Source organism: Myotis yumanensis, unplaced genomic scaffold, assembly GCF_028538775.1.
Source record: "Myotis yumanensis isolate MYYU_CA2020_CCGP unplaced genomic scaffold, mMyoYum1.0.hap1 SCAF_3, whole genome shotgun sequence".
Taxonomy (NCBI): domain Eukaryota; kingdom Metazoa; phylum Chordata; class Mammalia; order Chiroptera; family Vespertilionidae; genus Myotis; species Myotis yumanensis.
Genome location: NW_027223754.1, coordinates 133,569,276 through 133,585,354, shown reverse-complemented (window position 1 = coordinate 133,585,354; position 16,079 = coordinate 133,569,276). Strand labels below are relative to the sequence as shown.

General features: G+C 40.2%; 1 protein-coding gene across 9 annotated transcripts in view; it reads left to right on the top strand.

The window, feature by feature from the left end:
* Window positions 1-16,079, top strand: part of LRRIQ1 (leucine rich repeats and IQ motif containing 1) — a 243,591-nt gene that overhangs the window by 172,684 nt on the left and 54,828 nt on the right. For 8 of the 9 annotated variants that reach the window (XM_070409621.1, XM_070409624.1, XM_070409622.1 and 5 more), the window contains 2 exons: window positions 9,263-9,395; window positions 11,600-11,660. In XM_070409621.1, coding sequence (XP_070265722.1) covers window positions 9,263-9,395; window positions 11,600-11,660 — 194 coding nt within the window. Of the gene's footprint in view, window positions 1-9,262; window positions 9,396-11,599; window positions 11,661-14,529; window positions 14,612-16,079 lie in introns of those variants that run through there. The other variant, XM_070409625.1, reaches the window with a different exon arrangement.

Sequence of the window (16,079 nt, the reverse complement as noted above, 5' to 3'; positions counted from 1 at the left end):
TGTGGTCTCTATGTCGTTTATTTCCACTCTTATCTTTATTATCTCCTTCCTTCTGCTCACTCTGGGCTTTTCTTGTTGATCTCTTTCTAATTCTTTAAGTTGTAGGGTTAGATTTTCAGCATGTAACTCCCTGGCAGCCTCAGGTTTGTGGGGCATATGTAACTCGGGTGGGGTAGAGGGTAGGTGGCAGGTCTCCACTGCCACACCCCCTATGGGGTGAGGTGGTCTAAGCTGGGAAAGCTGGGACACAGTTGTCTTCCTTTCCCAGGGGAGAAGTTGTTGGAGTTTTTCCAGTAGAAGACTCGGCACAGAAACTTCCCTAATACCCCTATCTCCTCTCCATGCAGGTGATGCCACCTTAGTTGTTAATTTTTACTCCAATCTAATTTGACTTATTGAGGTGAAGTTTCTATTAAAATAATTAAGCTAATCATCCTATCTAATAATAGACAAACATGGTAATTAACCGTACCTTCACTACCATCGCCACTGGCTGATCAGCATGATATGCAAATTAACCGCCAACAAAGATGGCAGCTAATTTGCATACTGCAGGCAGGGCGGGACACCAGGAGCCGCCATCCAGGCCCCTGTGTGTGACCCCAGGAGCCGCAGAAAGCCAGGCCATAGGCAAGGCAGCCACCTGGGACCCAGGAGCCGCCTTGCCTGTGGCCCGTGATCCTGATCAGAAAGCCAGGCCGCAGGCAAGGTGGCCCCCTGGGACCCAGGAGCCCATCGGTGAGGTCTGCAGGTGAAGCAATGATCAAGCTATGAGGGGGAGGGTGGGGGGCGGAAGGAGCTACAGGAGCAGCTCTGGCCAGAGACTGAAGACTCCGGCTGGAGTGAGGAGCAAAGACTGAAGGCTCCAGTCGCAGTGAAGACTGTGTCCAGAGCAAAGATGGAAGGCGGTGGCCAGAGTGAAGGTCTGGGTCCTGGGTGCCAGAGGAAAACTGGTGCTGGCAGCCAGGGGACAGAAGGCCTATTGCACGAATCTTCGTGCAACGGGCCTCTAGTCCTATACAATAAAAGCCTAATATACTAAGTGTCCAGTCTTCTGGTCATCCATTCAACCAATCAAAGCATAATATGCTAATGATATGCTAAGGCCACTCAACCGCTCACTATGATGTGCACTGACCAGCAGGGGACAGATGCTCCAACCTGTAGGTTAGCTTGCTGCTGGGGTCCAGCTGATCGGGACTGAGTGAGACAGGCTGGACATGCCCTGGAGCCCTCCCGTGGTCCCTCCCTGGCTGGCCAACCTCCCGCGTCCCTCCCTGGCCCCAATCGTGCACCAGTGGGTTCCGTCAGCCTGGCCTGCACCTTCTTGCAATCTGGGACCCCTTGGGGGATGTTGGAGAGCCAGTTTTGGCCTGATCCTGCTCAACGCAGGAGCTTCCCCCTTGTGGTCAGTGCACTCCCACAGCGGGAGCACTGCTCAGCCAGAAGCTGGGCTCATTGCTGGCAAGCACAGTGGCAGTGGCGGGAGCCTCTCCCGCCTCCGCAGCAGCGCTAAGGACGTCTGACTGCTGGCTTAGGCCCGCTCCCTACAAGAAGGCTCAGGCTGGGCTGAGGACACCCCCCCCCCCCCCTGCCAAGTGCACAAATTTCATGCACCAGGCCTCTAGTGTTTAGATAATGGGGTATCCTTCACAATGCACAGGTTTGTATCCACCCTAAAATTCTAAATTCCAGCTCTACCTTTCTCAGGGCTCTGAGAGGACATTAATCAACTGTGGCAATGATTCCTTTACTTCACCAATATTTATTGAGCACCATACTACTATGTCCCATTTAAATAGCTTATATTCTAGTAGCCAAAACAGACACATTGAACAAGAAAGTAGAATATTTTGTCATAGATGTTATTATGGGATCTATAGGATCCTTTGGAGGACATCTCTTACCTAAACTGAATAAGGAATGCAATGTTGGAAGCTCAGGGGCTTACCCCAAAGAACATAATTTCTAAAGCTGAGATCTGAAGACCTGAAGCAAGAACATGGTTGGTAAAGTGGATAATACAAAGAACAAAGTTTATAGGCGAAAGAGATCATTTTGAACAATTATATCTGGGTAATTGAGGCAGGAACCTAACACATGAATTTCTTAAAAGTATATGCAAGGCTTGTGTGCTATGCAAAAAATTTTTCACATTATCCAAAAGCAGTGGAGAAACAGGAGTTTAATCTATGAAGTAGCATATTAGATTTGTGCTTTAGCAAGACTATTTGGTGTATGGAGATAATATATGTAGGAGCAAGACCAAAGCAAATAGACCAGAGAGAGGCTGTTACAGTAATTCAGAGGAGATGATGGTGGCTTGAATTAAAGTAGTGGCAATGGGAATGCAAGAGATTTGACAGAGTGAAAAGAATTTAGGAGGTAAAATATGCAGTTGGGAGGTAGAAAGCTGTTTCAGTGCAACATTCTGGCTTCTGAGTTGTACATTGACAATGGTGGTAGTGTGGTAGCAACTTGGAAAAGGTGGTTTAATGTATGACTTCAGTCTTTTTACATACTCACTTGACATTATCTGGGCATATCTACTAAATAGAGAGGTTATGGATAAATACATTTCAGAAGGCAATAGGGAGAGCGATTGAAGAAATTAAATGAATGTCCTCATACAGGAAATAGAATAAGATGGAGCCAGGATAGGACCCCAAAGAAGAATCCTGAAATTGGAAGGAATGGCAATGAAAGAGGAATCCTTGAAGGAGACTGAGATTAAGACAGAAGTCAGAAGAAAACATGGAGAGTGTCTGAAACAAAATCCAAAGGAAATAAGCCTTTAAGAATGAAGGAGTGGACAACAGTATATAATATTATAGAGGAGGCAGCAAGTTAGAACTTCAAACAGTCCCAAAGACTTAGCAGTATTAGTGATCTCAGTGTGAACAGCTCCAGTGGAATGGTGTGGGGAGAGTCCATATTGCAGTGGACTGGAGCATGAATGGCAATGAGTCATCAGAGACTGGACTGTAGCTACTATTTCAAAAAGTCCATCTGATTAGGGAAGATGAGAGAGGAGGGGAAGATATAAAGCCATTTCTGAGAGGCAAAAGAAAGAAAATACCATGAATCCTAAATTATAGCAATGAATCCTAAATTATATGAATACTAGAGGCCCGGTGCACAAAAATTTGTGCCTCAGCCCAGCCTGTGCCCTTTGCAGTCTGGGACCCCTCTGGAGATAATGACCTGCTGGCTTAGGCCTGCTCCCGGTTGGCAGAGGGCAGGCCCAATCCCTAGGTGCAGCCCCTGGTCGGGCTCAGAGCAGGGCTGATTGGGGAGTTGGGGTGCCGCCCCCGTCACACTCAAGGCAGGGTCGATGGGGAGGTTGGGTGCCACCCCCTGTCACGCACATAGCAGGGCCCATCAGGGGGTTGGGGAGCTCCCCCCTGTCATGCACAGAGCAGGGCCGATCAGAGGGTTGGGGAGCTCCCCTCTGTCACACAGAGAGTAGGGCTGATAGGGGAGTTGGGGCACCGCCCCCTGTCACACACAGAGCAGGGCGGATCAGGGGGTTGGGGCACCGCCACTGTCACACTCAGGGCAGGGCCAATGAGGAGTTTATGGCTCTACCCTGTCACACACAGAGCAGGGCCCGTGGGGGGGGGTGGGGTTGGGGTGCCGCACCCTGTCACACACAGAACCGCAGGGCGATCAGGGGGTTGGGGAGCTCCCCCCTATCAGGCACAGAGCAGGGCCCATGGGGGGGAGGTTGGGGCGCTGCACCCTGTCACACACAGAGCAGAGCGGATAGGGAGGTTGTGGCCCCACCCCCTGTCACACACAGAGCCGCAGGTTGATCAGGGGGTTTGGGTGCTGCCCCCTGTCATGCTGATCCCGGTGCCGGGAGACATATTAACCTTTTACTATATAGGATAGAGGCCTGGTGCACGGGTGGGGGTCGGCTGGTTTGCCCTGAAGGGTGTCCTGATCAGGGTGGGGGTCCCCACTGGGGTGCCTGGCCAGCCTGGATGAGGGGATGATGGCTGTTTGCAGCTGGTCACACCCCCTTCAGGGTGGGGGTCCCCACTGGGGTGCCTGGCCAGTCTGGGTGAGGGGCTGAGGGCTGTTTTCAGGCTGGCGGGTGACTGAAGCTCCCAACTGCTCCTTTTTTTCTTTTTTTCTTTTTTATTCTGGGCCAGCTTTAGCTCTGAGCCTTGACTCCAGCTCTTAGGCCTTGGCTGCTTAAAGCAGGTATCTGGTTTGTTTGGGTTCTATAATCGAAACACTGTTTCAACTCCAGCTCTGAGATCCTGGCTGAATGAAAGCAGGTTTCTGGGGTTTTGTTTAGATTCTATATTTGTAACAATGTTTCAAACTGCAAGCTCAGAGGCCGGCAGTGGCAGGCAGGGAATGTTGGCTTCCTCTGTCACTGAAGCAAGCAAGCCTCCTGTTCGCTTCAAGCTGCCTGGCTGCCAGCCGCCATCTTGGCTGGCAGTTAATTTGCATATCGCCCTGATTAGCCAATCAGAAGGGTAGCGGAGTGACACCAATATGCATGTTTCTCTTTTATTAGTGTAGATTTGGGATTCAGAGCATTGTTGAGAGTATTGGCCTTAGGAGGAGGGGTGTCTTTCTTATTGTGACAGATATTATGTCATTACACACTCATTCCTGTTTAAAAAAAAAAAAAAAAGTACACCTAAATAAAATGGGGCCAGTAAAGATGGAAAGGAGGAGCCAGGTGTGAGTGTGATACACAGCAGATGAATTAGAGCAAGTTTCTGATTAGATGTTGGTACTTAAGAAATGAGCAGCCAGAGTTGACTGCAGAATATCTGGTCTGGATGCCTTGGGAATTCAGGAGGAAAACAGACTTAGTGGGATGATAATGATAAAACTAAGTTGTGATTCTGAAATTCAGCTCGATATGAAAATATAAATAAGATACAGGTTGGTGATACTTAGTCTTCTAGGCTGCCAGCCTCATGAGATAATATACAATGTCTCCCTAGCTGACCTTCCTCAGAAGCCAGCACAGTGCCAGGCACAGAGAGGATGTGGTCTCTTAGGTATGTGTAGAATGGGAGCACCATCATCTAGGAATCTTTGAAGGAGCCTTAGAGGAGCACTCGAAGTTTGGCTGTTGCAAAGTCCTTCTGAGAAGTGAGTTTTAAGACAAAGTAAATGGCCTGCATAGTTGAATTTAGCAAAGAGGTCAATGAAGGTAAAGAATATATGTGCTTGTCAGAGAAAACAATTTAAAACCTTCTCAGTAAGGACAATTTCAATTTCATAAAACCAGATTGCAATAAATCAAGGAGGGAACAGAAATTAAAGAAATAGAGACAGAGAGTGGACTTCTCTTACAAAAAAAGTTAACCAATACCTTTTAGTGTGAAACACAAGGTATTAGAAGATTATAGAATTTGTCCCTGAAATTTTATATCTCATTTTAGAAGTTTACTGAATTGAGAGGCACAAACTTATAAATTATAAGGAGGAAATGACTTGTAGTTTAGAAGATATTTAACAAATAAAGAAATGTGTTTTCCTAAAGAAGAAAAATATCTTCTTTTGAAAGTAGAATGAAAACTAAAATCAAATAATGGGCAGAAGTAAATATTTGCACCAGTGATAACAGATAAAGGATCACAAGTAGTCAATTGAAAACAAAAACATAAATTCAGTACTAAGATTCAGTAGATTATTGGGGAGAACAGAAAGATATTTTATACTATATGACCTATACTTAATAAATAATCATATTAAATATGCAAAATTCACTAGCCACAAAGACATGTAAACTTGATAATATCATATGATATTTTTGTCAAAATATCAACAACTTTAAATATGTAATATTATAATGTTGACCAGGGGCTCAGTGAATTGAGAAACCTCATATAGTTATGTGGTAAATTGATTAAAGCTTTTAAAACTATTTAATAATGTAGATTATTTTGAGTTCTTCAAAATATTGATAGTTTTAGACAAGTCATTAATTCCACCTGATCAAATAAATTAATTAAATAGGGTAATTACAAACTTCTGTAACAAATTTGTACATCATAGTATAAAACCACTAATAGTATGTTCAGAGTGAGATTTACATTTCATGGAATACATTTGTTACAGTACTAACTGAAAGGTAGGCTCTATATATACAAAAAACAAACACAGCAATTTTATGAGAAAACTACAAGGAAATGCCTTAAAAATATTATCCAGTGGTTGTTTTTGGAGAGTGGGGTTTTTGTGGATTTTCTTTTATTTTTAATTCTTTTATTTATTTCTTAAAGTGTCAATAGCGAGACTACATTATTTTTATAATTTAAAAGTTTAACAATTTGTTTAAATAAAAGCAATCAAAATTGTGTTTTGAAACAAAGGGGCCTATATAGACAGTAGTAATTAGGGGAGAGCAGGAATCAAAGGAAGACATTTTTCTTAGGCTGATGACATAAGAGGTTAGTGAAGCAAGTCCCAGAGAAGTAGGATAGCACAGTAGATAAGGGTCTCACTTTCTTCAGGCAAAATGATGCTTCTGTAAACTGAAAGGAAATACTTATTGGGCAGCCTGGCTAAATTAGAACTTTGTTAAGTAACCCAGGTCACTACTATTTTTCGTACACCAGTTGCAAAAAAACAGGACTTCTTCTGCAAGTTTCGATGAGTAAACCTTAGTTTTTTCTTCTCAGTGGCAGACATGGTCCTGAAATGGGTTAGCCAAATCACTTCCTGCAGCTTCTGAATTGCAGTTTCTTTGAGTTAATTCAGCCAACTTCATCACTGTGTTTGTTCTGTTTCTAACACTGAGCTGTGCCAATCTACCAATCTATTACTTAGGGTTAAAATGGTTCATTTGAATGGGACCCTTACAGTGAAATGTCTCATCTTTACTTGGGAATAGTTGTCTAGAATCTTGGTTGAGTTCTGATGTAAAAACCGCTTAATAGGTATAGAGTGTTATTGCACATTTGAGGAACACTTTCCAAAATGACTACTTAAAAAAGTGACTATCAGTATGTGTCACTGTTTTTAAAATCAGGAAGCCATAGATAATTCTTATTTTTAACTAAAAGTACACTTGCTACAAAAGGATTCTCTGAATAATAAGAATAAGGTTACAGCTGTGGACTCGTTTCATTAACAGAGTCACCAAGTCCCCACTATTCTCTGTCACTGCACTCATGGTTCCAAAATCTGACCTGGTCAACCAAGAAAAGCATAGGAAAGGCTGGGACTCTGCTGGAGAAGAGACTTAATGCTGTGCTCACTGGGTGTGGTAACACCAAGTCTTTCCTCTGTTTGAGTCTCTTTTATAGTTTCTGTACATCTACCTATAAGGCCATTTGCCAAAAAGGTGACAGGTCATGGATTTAGTGGTTAGCCCTTGTATATAAAGTATATATGCCTCCAACATATCAAATATGGGTGGGTTAGTTTCAGCTCAGGATGCAAGGGTGTGGCCATTTTGGAAACGTAAGATCCATGAGTACTAAGAGGTTTGAGAAATGAACATTCTGATTTTTAGCTGATGATCTATGGCAAAAGAATAGTTCAAATTAATAAATTGACAGTTTAAATAACAGATTTTTAATTATAGCATTCTTGTGAGTTTGATTACCATGAGTTAGTTTTCAAGAGGTATATTTCTCTGGCTTACTGTCAATCAGTTGTCTAAAACTATTAAGCCCCCAAAACTGTTATGGCACCTGAAAAAGAAACCAGCCCCCAAAATCATATTCTTGGATAAAAGCTCTAAAACAACAGATCTTCAGTGTAACTCTGAAATGCATAGCATTAATGTAGCAGCAATGTCTATAATTAAAAAAATACAACTATATATACATATATATATTAAAATTTACATTTTAATGTAAGGGTTGGAGTCTTCTTTTTTTAACTATTTTATTTTTTATGCTTGTTACCTTGGTATTCATACCTAGTATAATTTATCATCTTCATATTTTCCATAAACACTTTTATTGTTATGTTCCCCACCCCTCTTTTTGAAATAAGTATCCTATATAATAAAAGGCTAATATGCAAATTGACTGAGTGGTGGAATGACTGGTCACTATAACGTGCACTGACCACCAGGGGGCAGACGCTCAATGCAGGGGGAGTGCCACTCAGCCAGAAGCTGGACTCATGGCTGGCAAGCGCAGTGGTGGTGGTGGGAGCCTCTCCTACCTCTGCGGCAGTGCTAAGGATGTCCAATGGACAGCTTCGGCCCACTTCCTGTGGGGAGCAGGCCTAAGCCATCCGTCAGACATCCCCTGAGGGCTCCTAGACTGTGAGAGGGCACAGGCCGTGCTGAGGGACCCCACCTGAGTGCACCGGGCCTCTAGTTATGGCATAAGCTATATAATCCTGATAGAAATTGTATTCCCAACTTAAAATATTATGTTACCTTACACAAACCAAGCTTAGTTTTAAATAAAATTAAAATTCTGCTTTAAATATCTTCATTATATTTATAAATTCTGCATATGCATAAAACTAGTATGAGAACAATTGGTCTTTAAAATAAGCCTAAAAGGCCGAACCAGTTTGGCTCAGTGGATAGAGAATCGGCCTGCGGACTCAAGGGTCCTAGGTTCGATTCCGGTCAAGGGCATGTACCCTGGTTGCAGGCACATCCCTAGTGGGGGGTGTGCAGGAGGCAGCTGATCGATCTCTCTCATCGATGTTTCTAACTCTCTATCCCTCTCCTTTCTTCTCTGTAAAAAATCAATAAAATATATTTAAAAAAAATAAAAATAAAAATACAATAAAATAAGCCTAAAAGGACATCATAGTGCATAGATAGATTTTTTTATATTAGAACTAGAGTCCTAGTACAGGTAGGGTCCCTAACAGCTGCTGGCTGCCAGCCGGGGCCTTCCTTCGTTCCGCGCCATCCCCTGGTGGTCAGTGCACGTCATAGCGAGCGAAAGAACTCCTGGTTGGTTGAACTCCAGAGGGGACAGTTTGCATATTAGGCTTTTATATATATAGATAGATTCTACTGTCAACCAAAAATAATTATTTGAAATTTCTAATTATAAGAATAACAAAACAACTCTTAAAAAATATTGGTTGCATTAAGGCATTTTCTTTATTTTTCAAAGTACGTGGGTTTGAAACTCAAGCAGGAAAAGTTACTTTGTGACTGACTTTTTTCTTACAGATGATTTAGATCCCATGCATTATGTTATTTCCCCCCTTTCTTATGATAAAGTTTTTACCCTAACTGAACTGTTTCGACAAAATTTGATCCCTTTAAATAACAAATAAAATGTCCATATTCCTTTCTCAGTTAAGGAAGAAGAATTTATCTGCGAGGATACCAAGGCACGTGAAAAATTAGAAAGGAGTCAGGAATATACATATCAGTGGCTTCACACACAGGTTGGAGTTCATGAAACAACTAGTTCCAGAGATTTGAAATGGTAAGGTCATTTCCCTTAAATTAGATTTTTGTATTGTAAACACATCTTGAAAAGTTAAACCTAGGTTAACTGTGCTAAAACAAACATGACTTATAGCCAAAGGCCAATATACCATGAAGCCAGGTTATAAAATGGCCTCTTATATAAAATAGACTTAATCACTCTTTATATTTTTCATTCTAAAATGTTTAAGAAACTCTTTCTGTAAATGCTTAATAACAACAGATGAACTGCACAAATGATTCTGCTTTTTAAAGTAAATGCATAGTATATATTAACTGTTGATAAATGTTATATGTAGTTCAAATTGTATTTTATTTTGTGTTATTTTTGTTATCATTTATGTTTGGCAGTTAAAATTATAATTCTACTTTGATGCTGACACTTTACCAGTCATATAACTAATTTTCAATGATGTCCCAAGGCTCAGCTTCCTCTCCTTTATAGTGAGATTATAATGTTTTATCTATCTCACAGAATAGAGGTGAGCTCACAAGGTTGAAGATATTAAATGTTTTATTTAGCAATAAACAGGGTCAATATATATATATATATATAATTTCGTGAGGGCTGCCATAACAAAATACCACAGATTGGGTAGGTTAAACAGCAGGGATTTGTTTACTCACAGTTTAGGAAATTACAAACCCCAGGTCAAGGAGTCAGCAAGTTTGATTTCTTTGGAGGTTTCTCTCCTTGGCTTGCAGATGGCTCCCTTCTCATTGTGTCCTCACATGATCATCCCTCATCTGTGCTGTCTATATTCTAATCTCTTCTTGTAAAGACACCAGTCACACTGGATTTGGGCCCAACCATGTGACTTCATTTTACCTTCATCCCCTCACCCTACAACCGAATACAGTAAAATTCTGAGGTATTGAGGGTTAGGACTTCAATATATGAATTTTATAGGAACAAAATCCAGCCAATAACAATATAAAACATATATATACACATAGCCACTGAATCAAAGTTTTAAGGAAATAAAAGCCTGGAGATAACATTTTGACATAAATTTTCAAGATTTTCATTGTAGCCACTTATATGCACAGAAAAGTAAAATATATGTTATTTTAAGCATTTATTAAATGTATAAACCAATATGAAATGTAAATGTAGATGACACTTTAGAAACATTTGCAGGCATTTTGGGTACTAACTATTTAAATGAGTAACACACTAACAAACAAAATCCTACAATTAGTGTAATTCATAAGATGAAATCCTTAGAACTATAAGCAAATGTAGCATAACCCCATGACTTGCCATCTATATTAACCAGATATAAGAGGTCTTTCAGAGATTTTAAAGCATTAGCGGAGATAATGTGAAAATTTTAAAAACTTATTCGGGATAGAGTTTAGATAAGCTCACACATTTAACAATATCCCTTACTCCTAAACAAGTTATATTTAAGTATATTATACAACAGGTAATTATTTATGGATATTCTCTTTTGAAATATAATATGTAAAGGTATAGGCAGTAACATTTTAAGAAATACTATTTTCAAGAATGGAAGTGGGTTGTTTTTTTCCAGAGACAGATGAAGGGAAGGGGATAAAGAGAGGGGGGCCTAGAAACATCAATGTGAGAGAGTCACATCAACTGGTTGCCTCTCACAGGCTCCCCTACTGGGGTAGGGGTGGGGGAGTGAACCAGCAACTGGAAATGTGCCCTCGATCAGGAATCGAACCCGAGACCTTCTGGTGCACAGGCCAACACTCTAACACTGACCAGGGCAAGAATGGAAGTTCTTGAAAAGCCAAATGCTCTACTTTTAAACAGAAGTTAATTATGAGGAGTAGAATAATGTATGAAACCACAAAAATATTTTAAAAATAGGAAGCTTTGCCTTAATCATAAAACAAGAAAGATATGTAGGTAAATAAGTATTTATATTTTTTATAATTTTTTTAGCTATCATTCTTGTTTCTTTCATATTTTTATTTTCTGTGTTTATGTTTAGCAAAGAAAGGTAGCATTAAAGTGTTACTTAGAAATTTTATGTCAAATTTAATTTTATTAATGACTACGGAAAAACGTAAATTTGTATATACCTTTGCATGTAACCCCTATTTAAGAAAACTATTGTTACCATTTTTTTAATTACTGATTAGTCCCAAACCTTTCATTGGGCATTTCTTTCATATTCTTTCTCTATATTTATGTAATAATAATATTTCTGTTTTTTGTCACTGCAGCAATCATTTCTTGCCTGAGTTAGATCCAAATGTACTTAATGGTGGAAGAGTTCAGCTTGTGGTAAGAAATGTGTTTAAAGATACAGAAAAGTTGTAGACACAAGTACTTAACAAATGCACTTTAAAATATGTCCATATATTAGTATAAATTATGAAAATTTCAACTGTGTTTATTTAGGATAATATCAAAATACTATGTATTGGGATAATAACATTTTCTCCACTTCTAGTATAACATTAAAATGTATTACTCTTGCCCAGCTGGTGCACCTCAGTGGTTGAGCATAGTCCTATGAACCAGAAGGTCATGGTTCAATTCCAGGTCAGGCCATATGCCCTGGTTGTGGGATCATTCTCTAGTGTCGGGTGTGCAGGAGGCAGCCAACCAATGATTCTCTCTTATCATTGATGTTTCTATCTCTTTCTCCTTCTTCCTCTCTGAAATCAATAAAAATATACTAATAAATGTATTACTCTAGAATATTAATTCTACATGGTAGATTGTAAAATATTAACATGTTATAGTATTTAAAATAAAATTACTATAACAGGAATTTGCTTAATAAAAATATTTTTTGAATATTCAAAGAGTAGAATACTTGAGTGAAACAGCAAAGTACCCTCACAACTCAGAAAATTAAACCAGATAAAAATTAACAATTGGAAATTCACCCACTCTAAGTAATCCTATCTAATAATAGCCAAATATGGTAATCGACCATACCTTTGCTACGCCTCCCATTGGCTAATCAGCGAGATATGCAAATTAACCGCCAACAAAGATGGCGGCTAATTTGCATACTGCAGGCAGGGCGGGACAGCGTGAGCCGCCAGTGCGAGCTGCCATCCAGGCCCCCGTGGGTGATGTCAGAAGCTGCCTGCCTACCGCCTGGGACCAGATCGGTCCAGGGCCACTGGTGGATCCTGGAAGCCCCAGAAGCCGCCTGATATGGCAGTAACTCTATCAGTAAGCACTCTGAAAGTCAGTGGCATAAATGCACCAATTAAAAGACAGATTATGAGGGTGAATCAAAAACAAAACCCACTTTAAATATAAAGACACATATAAATTAAAAGTAAATGAATTAAGCTGCAGCCTTTTTTTGCTCAGTGGATAGAGCATTAGCCTGTGGAGTGAAGGGTCCCAGGTTTGATTCCAGTCAAGGGCATGTACCTCAGTTGCTGGCTTGATCCCCAGTCCCTATCAGAGCATGTGCAGGAGGCAACCAATCAATGTGTCTCTCCCTTCCCCTTCACTCTCTCTAAAATTCAATGGAAAAATATCCTTTGGTGAAGATTAACAAAAACAAAGTAAATGGATTAAGTAACATTAAAGAGATTATAAGAAAATATATTCCAAATTTTGTTAGTTGTATAATGGTTATGTTTAAATTATTAACACCTAAGAAATTGGGTGAAGGGTACATATAATATGCTGTAGTATTTTATAGTTCTTTTTACATGTATGAGATTATTTCAAATTAAAATATTAAAACATTAAAAATTAATAAAATATTAATTGAAATGTATCTGCATTACATGAAAAATCTCCTAATTGCTTCTAGCATAATTTATTAAATTGTGCTAAAATTTACAAGGAAGGGTTCAATTAAAAAATATCTTAATTCTAAATGATATAATAGAAAATATATAATAGTGCAGTTACAAGCACTTATCTGAAAATAAAAATTTAAAGAAGTGAATTTAAAGAAGGGATTAGCCAAAGAAAATATATGCACAACCCATGGACACAGACAACAGTATGGTGATGGCCAGAGAGAAGTGGGGGGCATGAGCTGGGTAGAGAGGGCAAAAGGGGGGAAATAGGGACATCCTATATAATAATAATAATAAAAGGCTAATATGCAAATTGACTGAACGGCAGAATGGCCAGTTGCTATGATGCACACTGGCCACCAGGGGGCATATGCTTAATGCAGGAGCTGTCCCTTGGTGGTCAGTGCACTTCCATGTGGGGAGTGCCACTCAGCCAGAAGCTGGCTCATGGCTGGCCAGCGCAGAGGTGGTGGCAGGAGCCTCTCTCACTTTCATGGCAGCACTAAGTAAATGTCTAACTAACGGTTTAGACCTGATCCCTTGGGGGCCTAAGCCTTTAGTCGGACATCCCCCGAGGGCTCCCTGGCTGCCAGAAGGATGTCTGACTGCAAGCTTAGGCCTGATCCCCCGGGGAGTGGGCCTAAGTCAACAGGTGGACATCCCCCAAGGGGTCCTGGACTGCAAATGGGCGCAGGCCGGGCTGAGGGACCCCCCCGCCCCCCGCCCGAGTGCACAAATTTTTGTGCACCGGGCCTCTAGTAAAGTATAAATTATCAGAAATTTAGGAACAATCAAGTTCTAAACTCTACTCTATGCTGAGTAGAGTGTAGGTTCTAGGTAGTATAACTGTATGTGCATTGCTAAGTCAATTGTACTATATGTTATTGGAAGGAAGCCTATGTAAACAAAAAAAGAATGGCCAATATGAAGTTTAGAGAAGTGGATCCCACAAAATAAGAAATTTTCAGTATTTTTCAGAAATTTACAGTGAAGAGGGTACCCTAAACAATGACAGAAGTATGTGGCCTCCTTGGCAGGTAAAAATGGATGCATCAGGTGACCATAACTTTATGATGCCATCCATTTATATCAATCAACTAATACTCCTTGCTCAGATTCTACATTCACAAAGAAAACTGATTACAATTTAGCCTGCCTTGTTGAATTTAGTACAAGAAGGTAATGTAGTTTCTAGTAGAAACTCGTATTATCCAGAATACTATTCATGAACAGCTAACTTAAGGAGTTTTCCTGAAAGAGCAGCACATTTTGGATAGCCATTAGCTAAAATTAATGTTTATGAAAATATTTATAGAATTTAAATTTGAAATAATCACTGCAAATATTTTCTTGCATTTTAACCCCTCTGGTAGAGTGGCGTGAAGATTGTCACTGGAAAATTGGCACTTCAGTTTGTTAACAGCATGCATATTACTGACTAGCACTTTCTCACATATTCTTACGTGGCCACTTTGGAGCAAGAATGGGAAAAATAAAAATGCCAGGACAAAGGAAGTGATATCACATTTAATTGTTATACTTCTAAAAATGAATGAAAACAGATTGCATGGATTACTAACATACAAATATATGACAAATACATAGCACTTACAAGTGCATTTTTTCAATTTTGAAGAGGTATAGCTGGATACAAAAAAAGGAAAATAGTAGTAGAACAGAAATACATATTTTATGTATGTAGGAGTTGAGACAGGGAAGAAATCAAGGAAGGACTTATGACAAAGAAATACTGGGTGAATTGAAGGACCAGAGTAGAAATCTTGCAGAGTGTTGGGGAATGAAAGCACACTATTTTTGTTAGGGAACTGGACACAGATAATTTCACAACTAGGACAAGGCTATTAAGAGAACTTTAAAAAAATATTTCAATGGCCTCTATTATAAGATCCTCAAAGACAAAAATAAGAATAACATCTATAATAAAAAGACAGAAAATTTGAAAACAAAAGTAATCAAAATTTAATTAGAGGATAGATGGATATGCAAATGAGTCTATTATAAATTTTAGAAATAAGAAAATATTATCAGTGAAATAAACTCTGGACTGGACACCATGAAAGAGAGAATTAGTGAATTGAAAGATTATCTACAGCTTTCTTCAGAGACAGAAGCAAAGTGGAGGAGACAGGAATGTTCTAAGAGCGCAGACACCATCACCAGGAGCCTCCTCCACAAGCCCAAGAGTGAGATGACCCTGGCAGAGCTGCGGAAGTGGGAGGAGGAGGAGTTTAACACAGGCCAACTCTCCAAGCTCATGCATTTTGTCAAGAATATATATCAACTGTCACAACAACAAAAAGCTCCTGGGCCATGTGAAGCCCATTGACAGGCACTGCAACATGGCGCTGGAGAATGTGGAGGAGATGTGGACCGAGGTCCCCAAGAGTGGCAAAGGCAAGAAGTCCAGGGGAATCAACAAGGACCGCTACATCGCTAAGCTGCTCCTGCATGGGATTTGGTCATTGTGATCCTGCAGGGGTTTTGTTCATTGCTGGCTAGTAGGGACTTCCTCCCTGACATCAGAACTCACTTCCTGTGCCGGAGCAGCATGCAGGAGGAGGGCATGGAGGGGGGAAAATATGGCACACTTTTACATTCAAATTGTTATTTTGGGATGTTACATCTTACAGAAAAGCAGAGTTCTTTGTCAATTGCATTTTAATCAGATCTATAACTGTCATTTTAAGGTTTGTCATTTGCAGTCAGTTTTACCCTGATGCATTTGCAAAGAGATTTCATCTTAAAGATCCATGGAAAAAAACTGACTTATTCTAAAATAGAGTTTTCTGAGAATAAATTTGCAAGATCAGGATTTATGGGAGTGATGGACCAGACACGCCCATAGACTGTGGGAGGGCTCCAGGGCGTGTCTGGTCCATCACGCTCAGTCCCAATAGGCTGG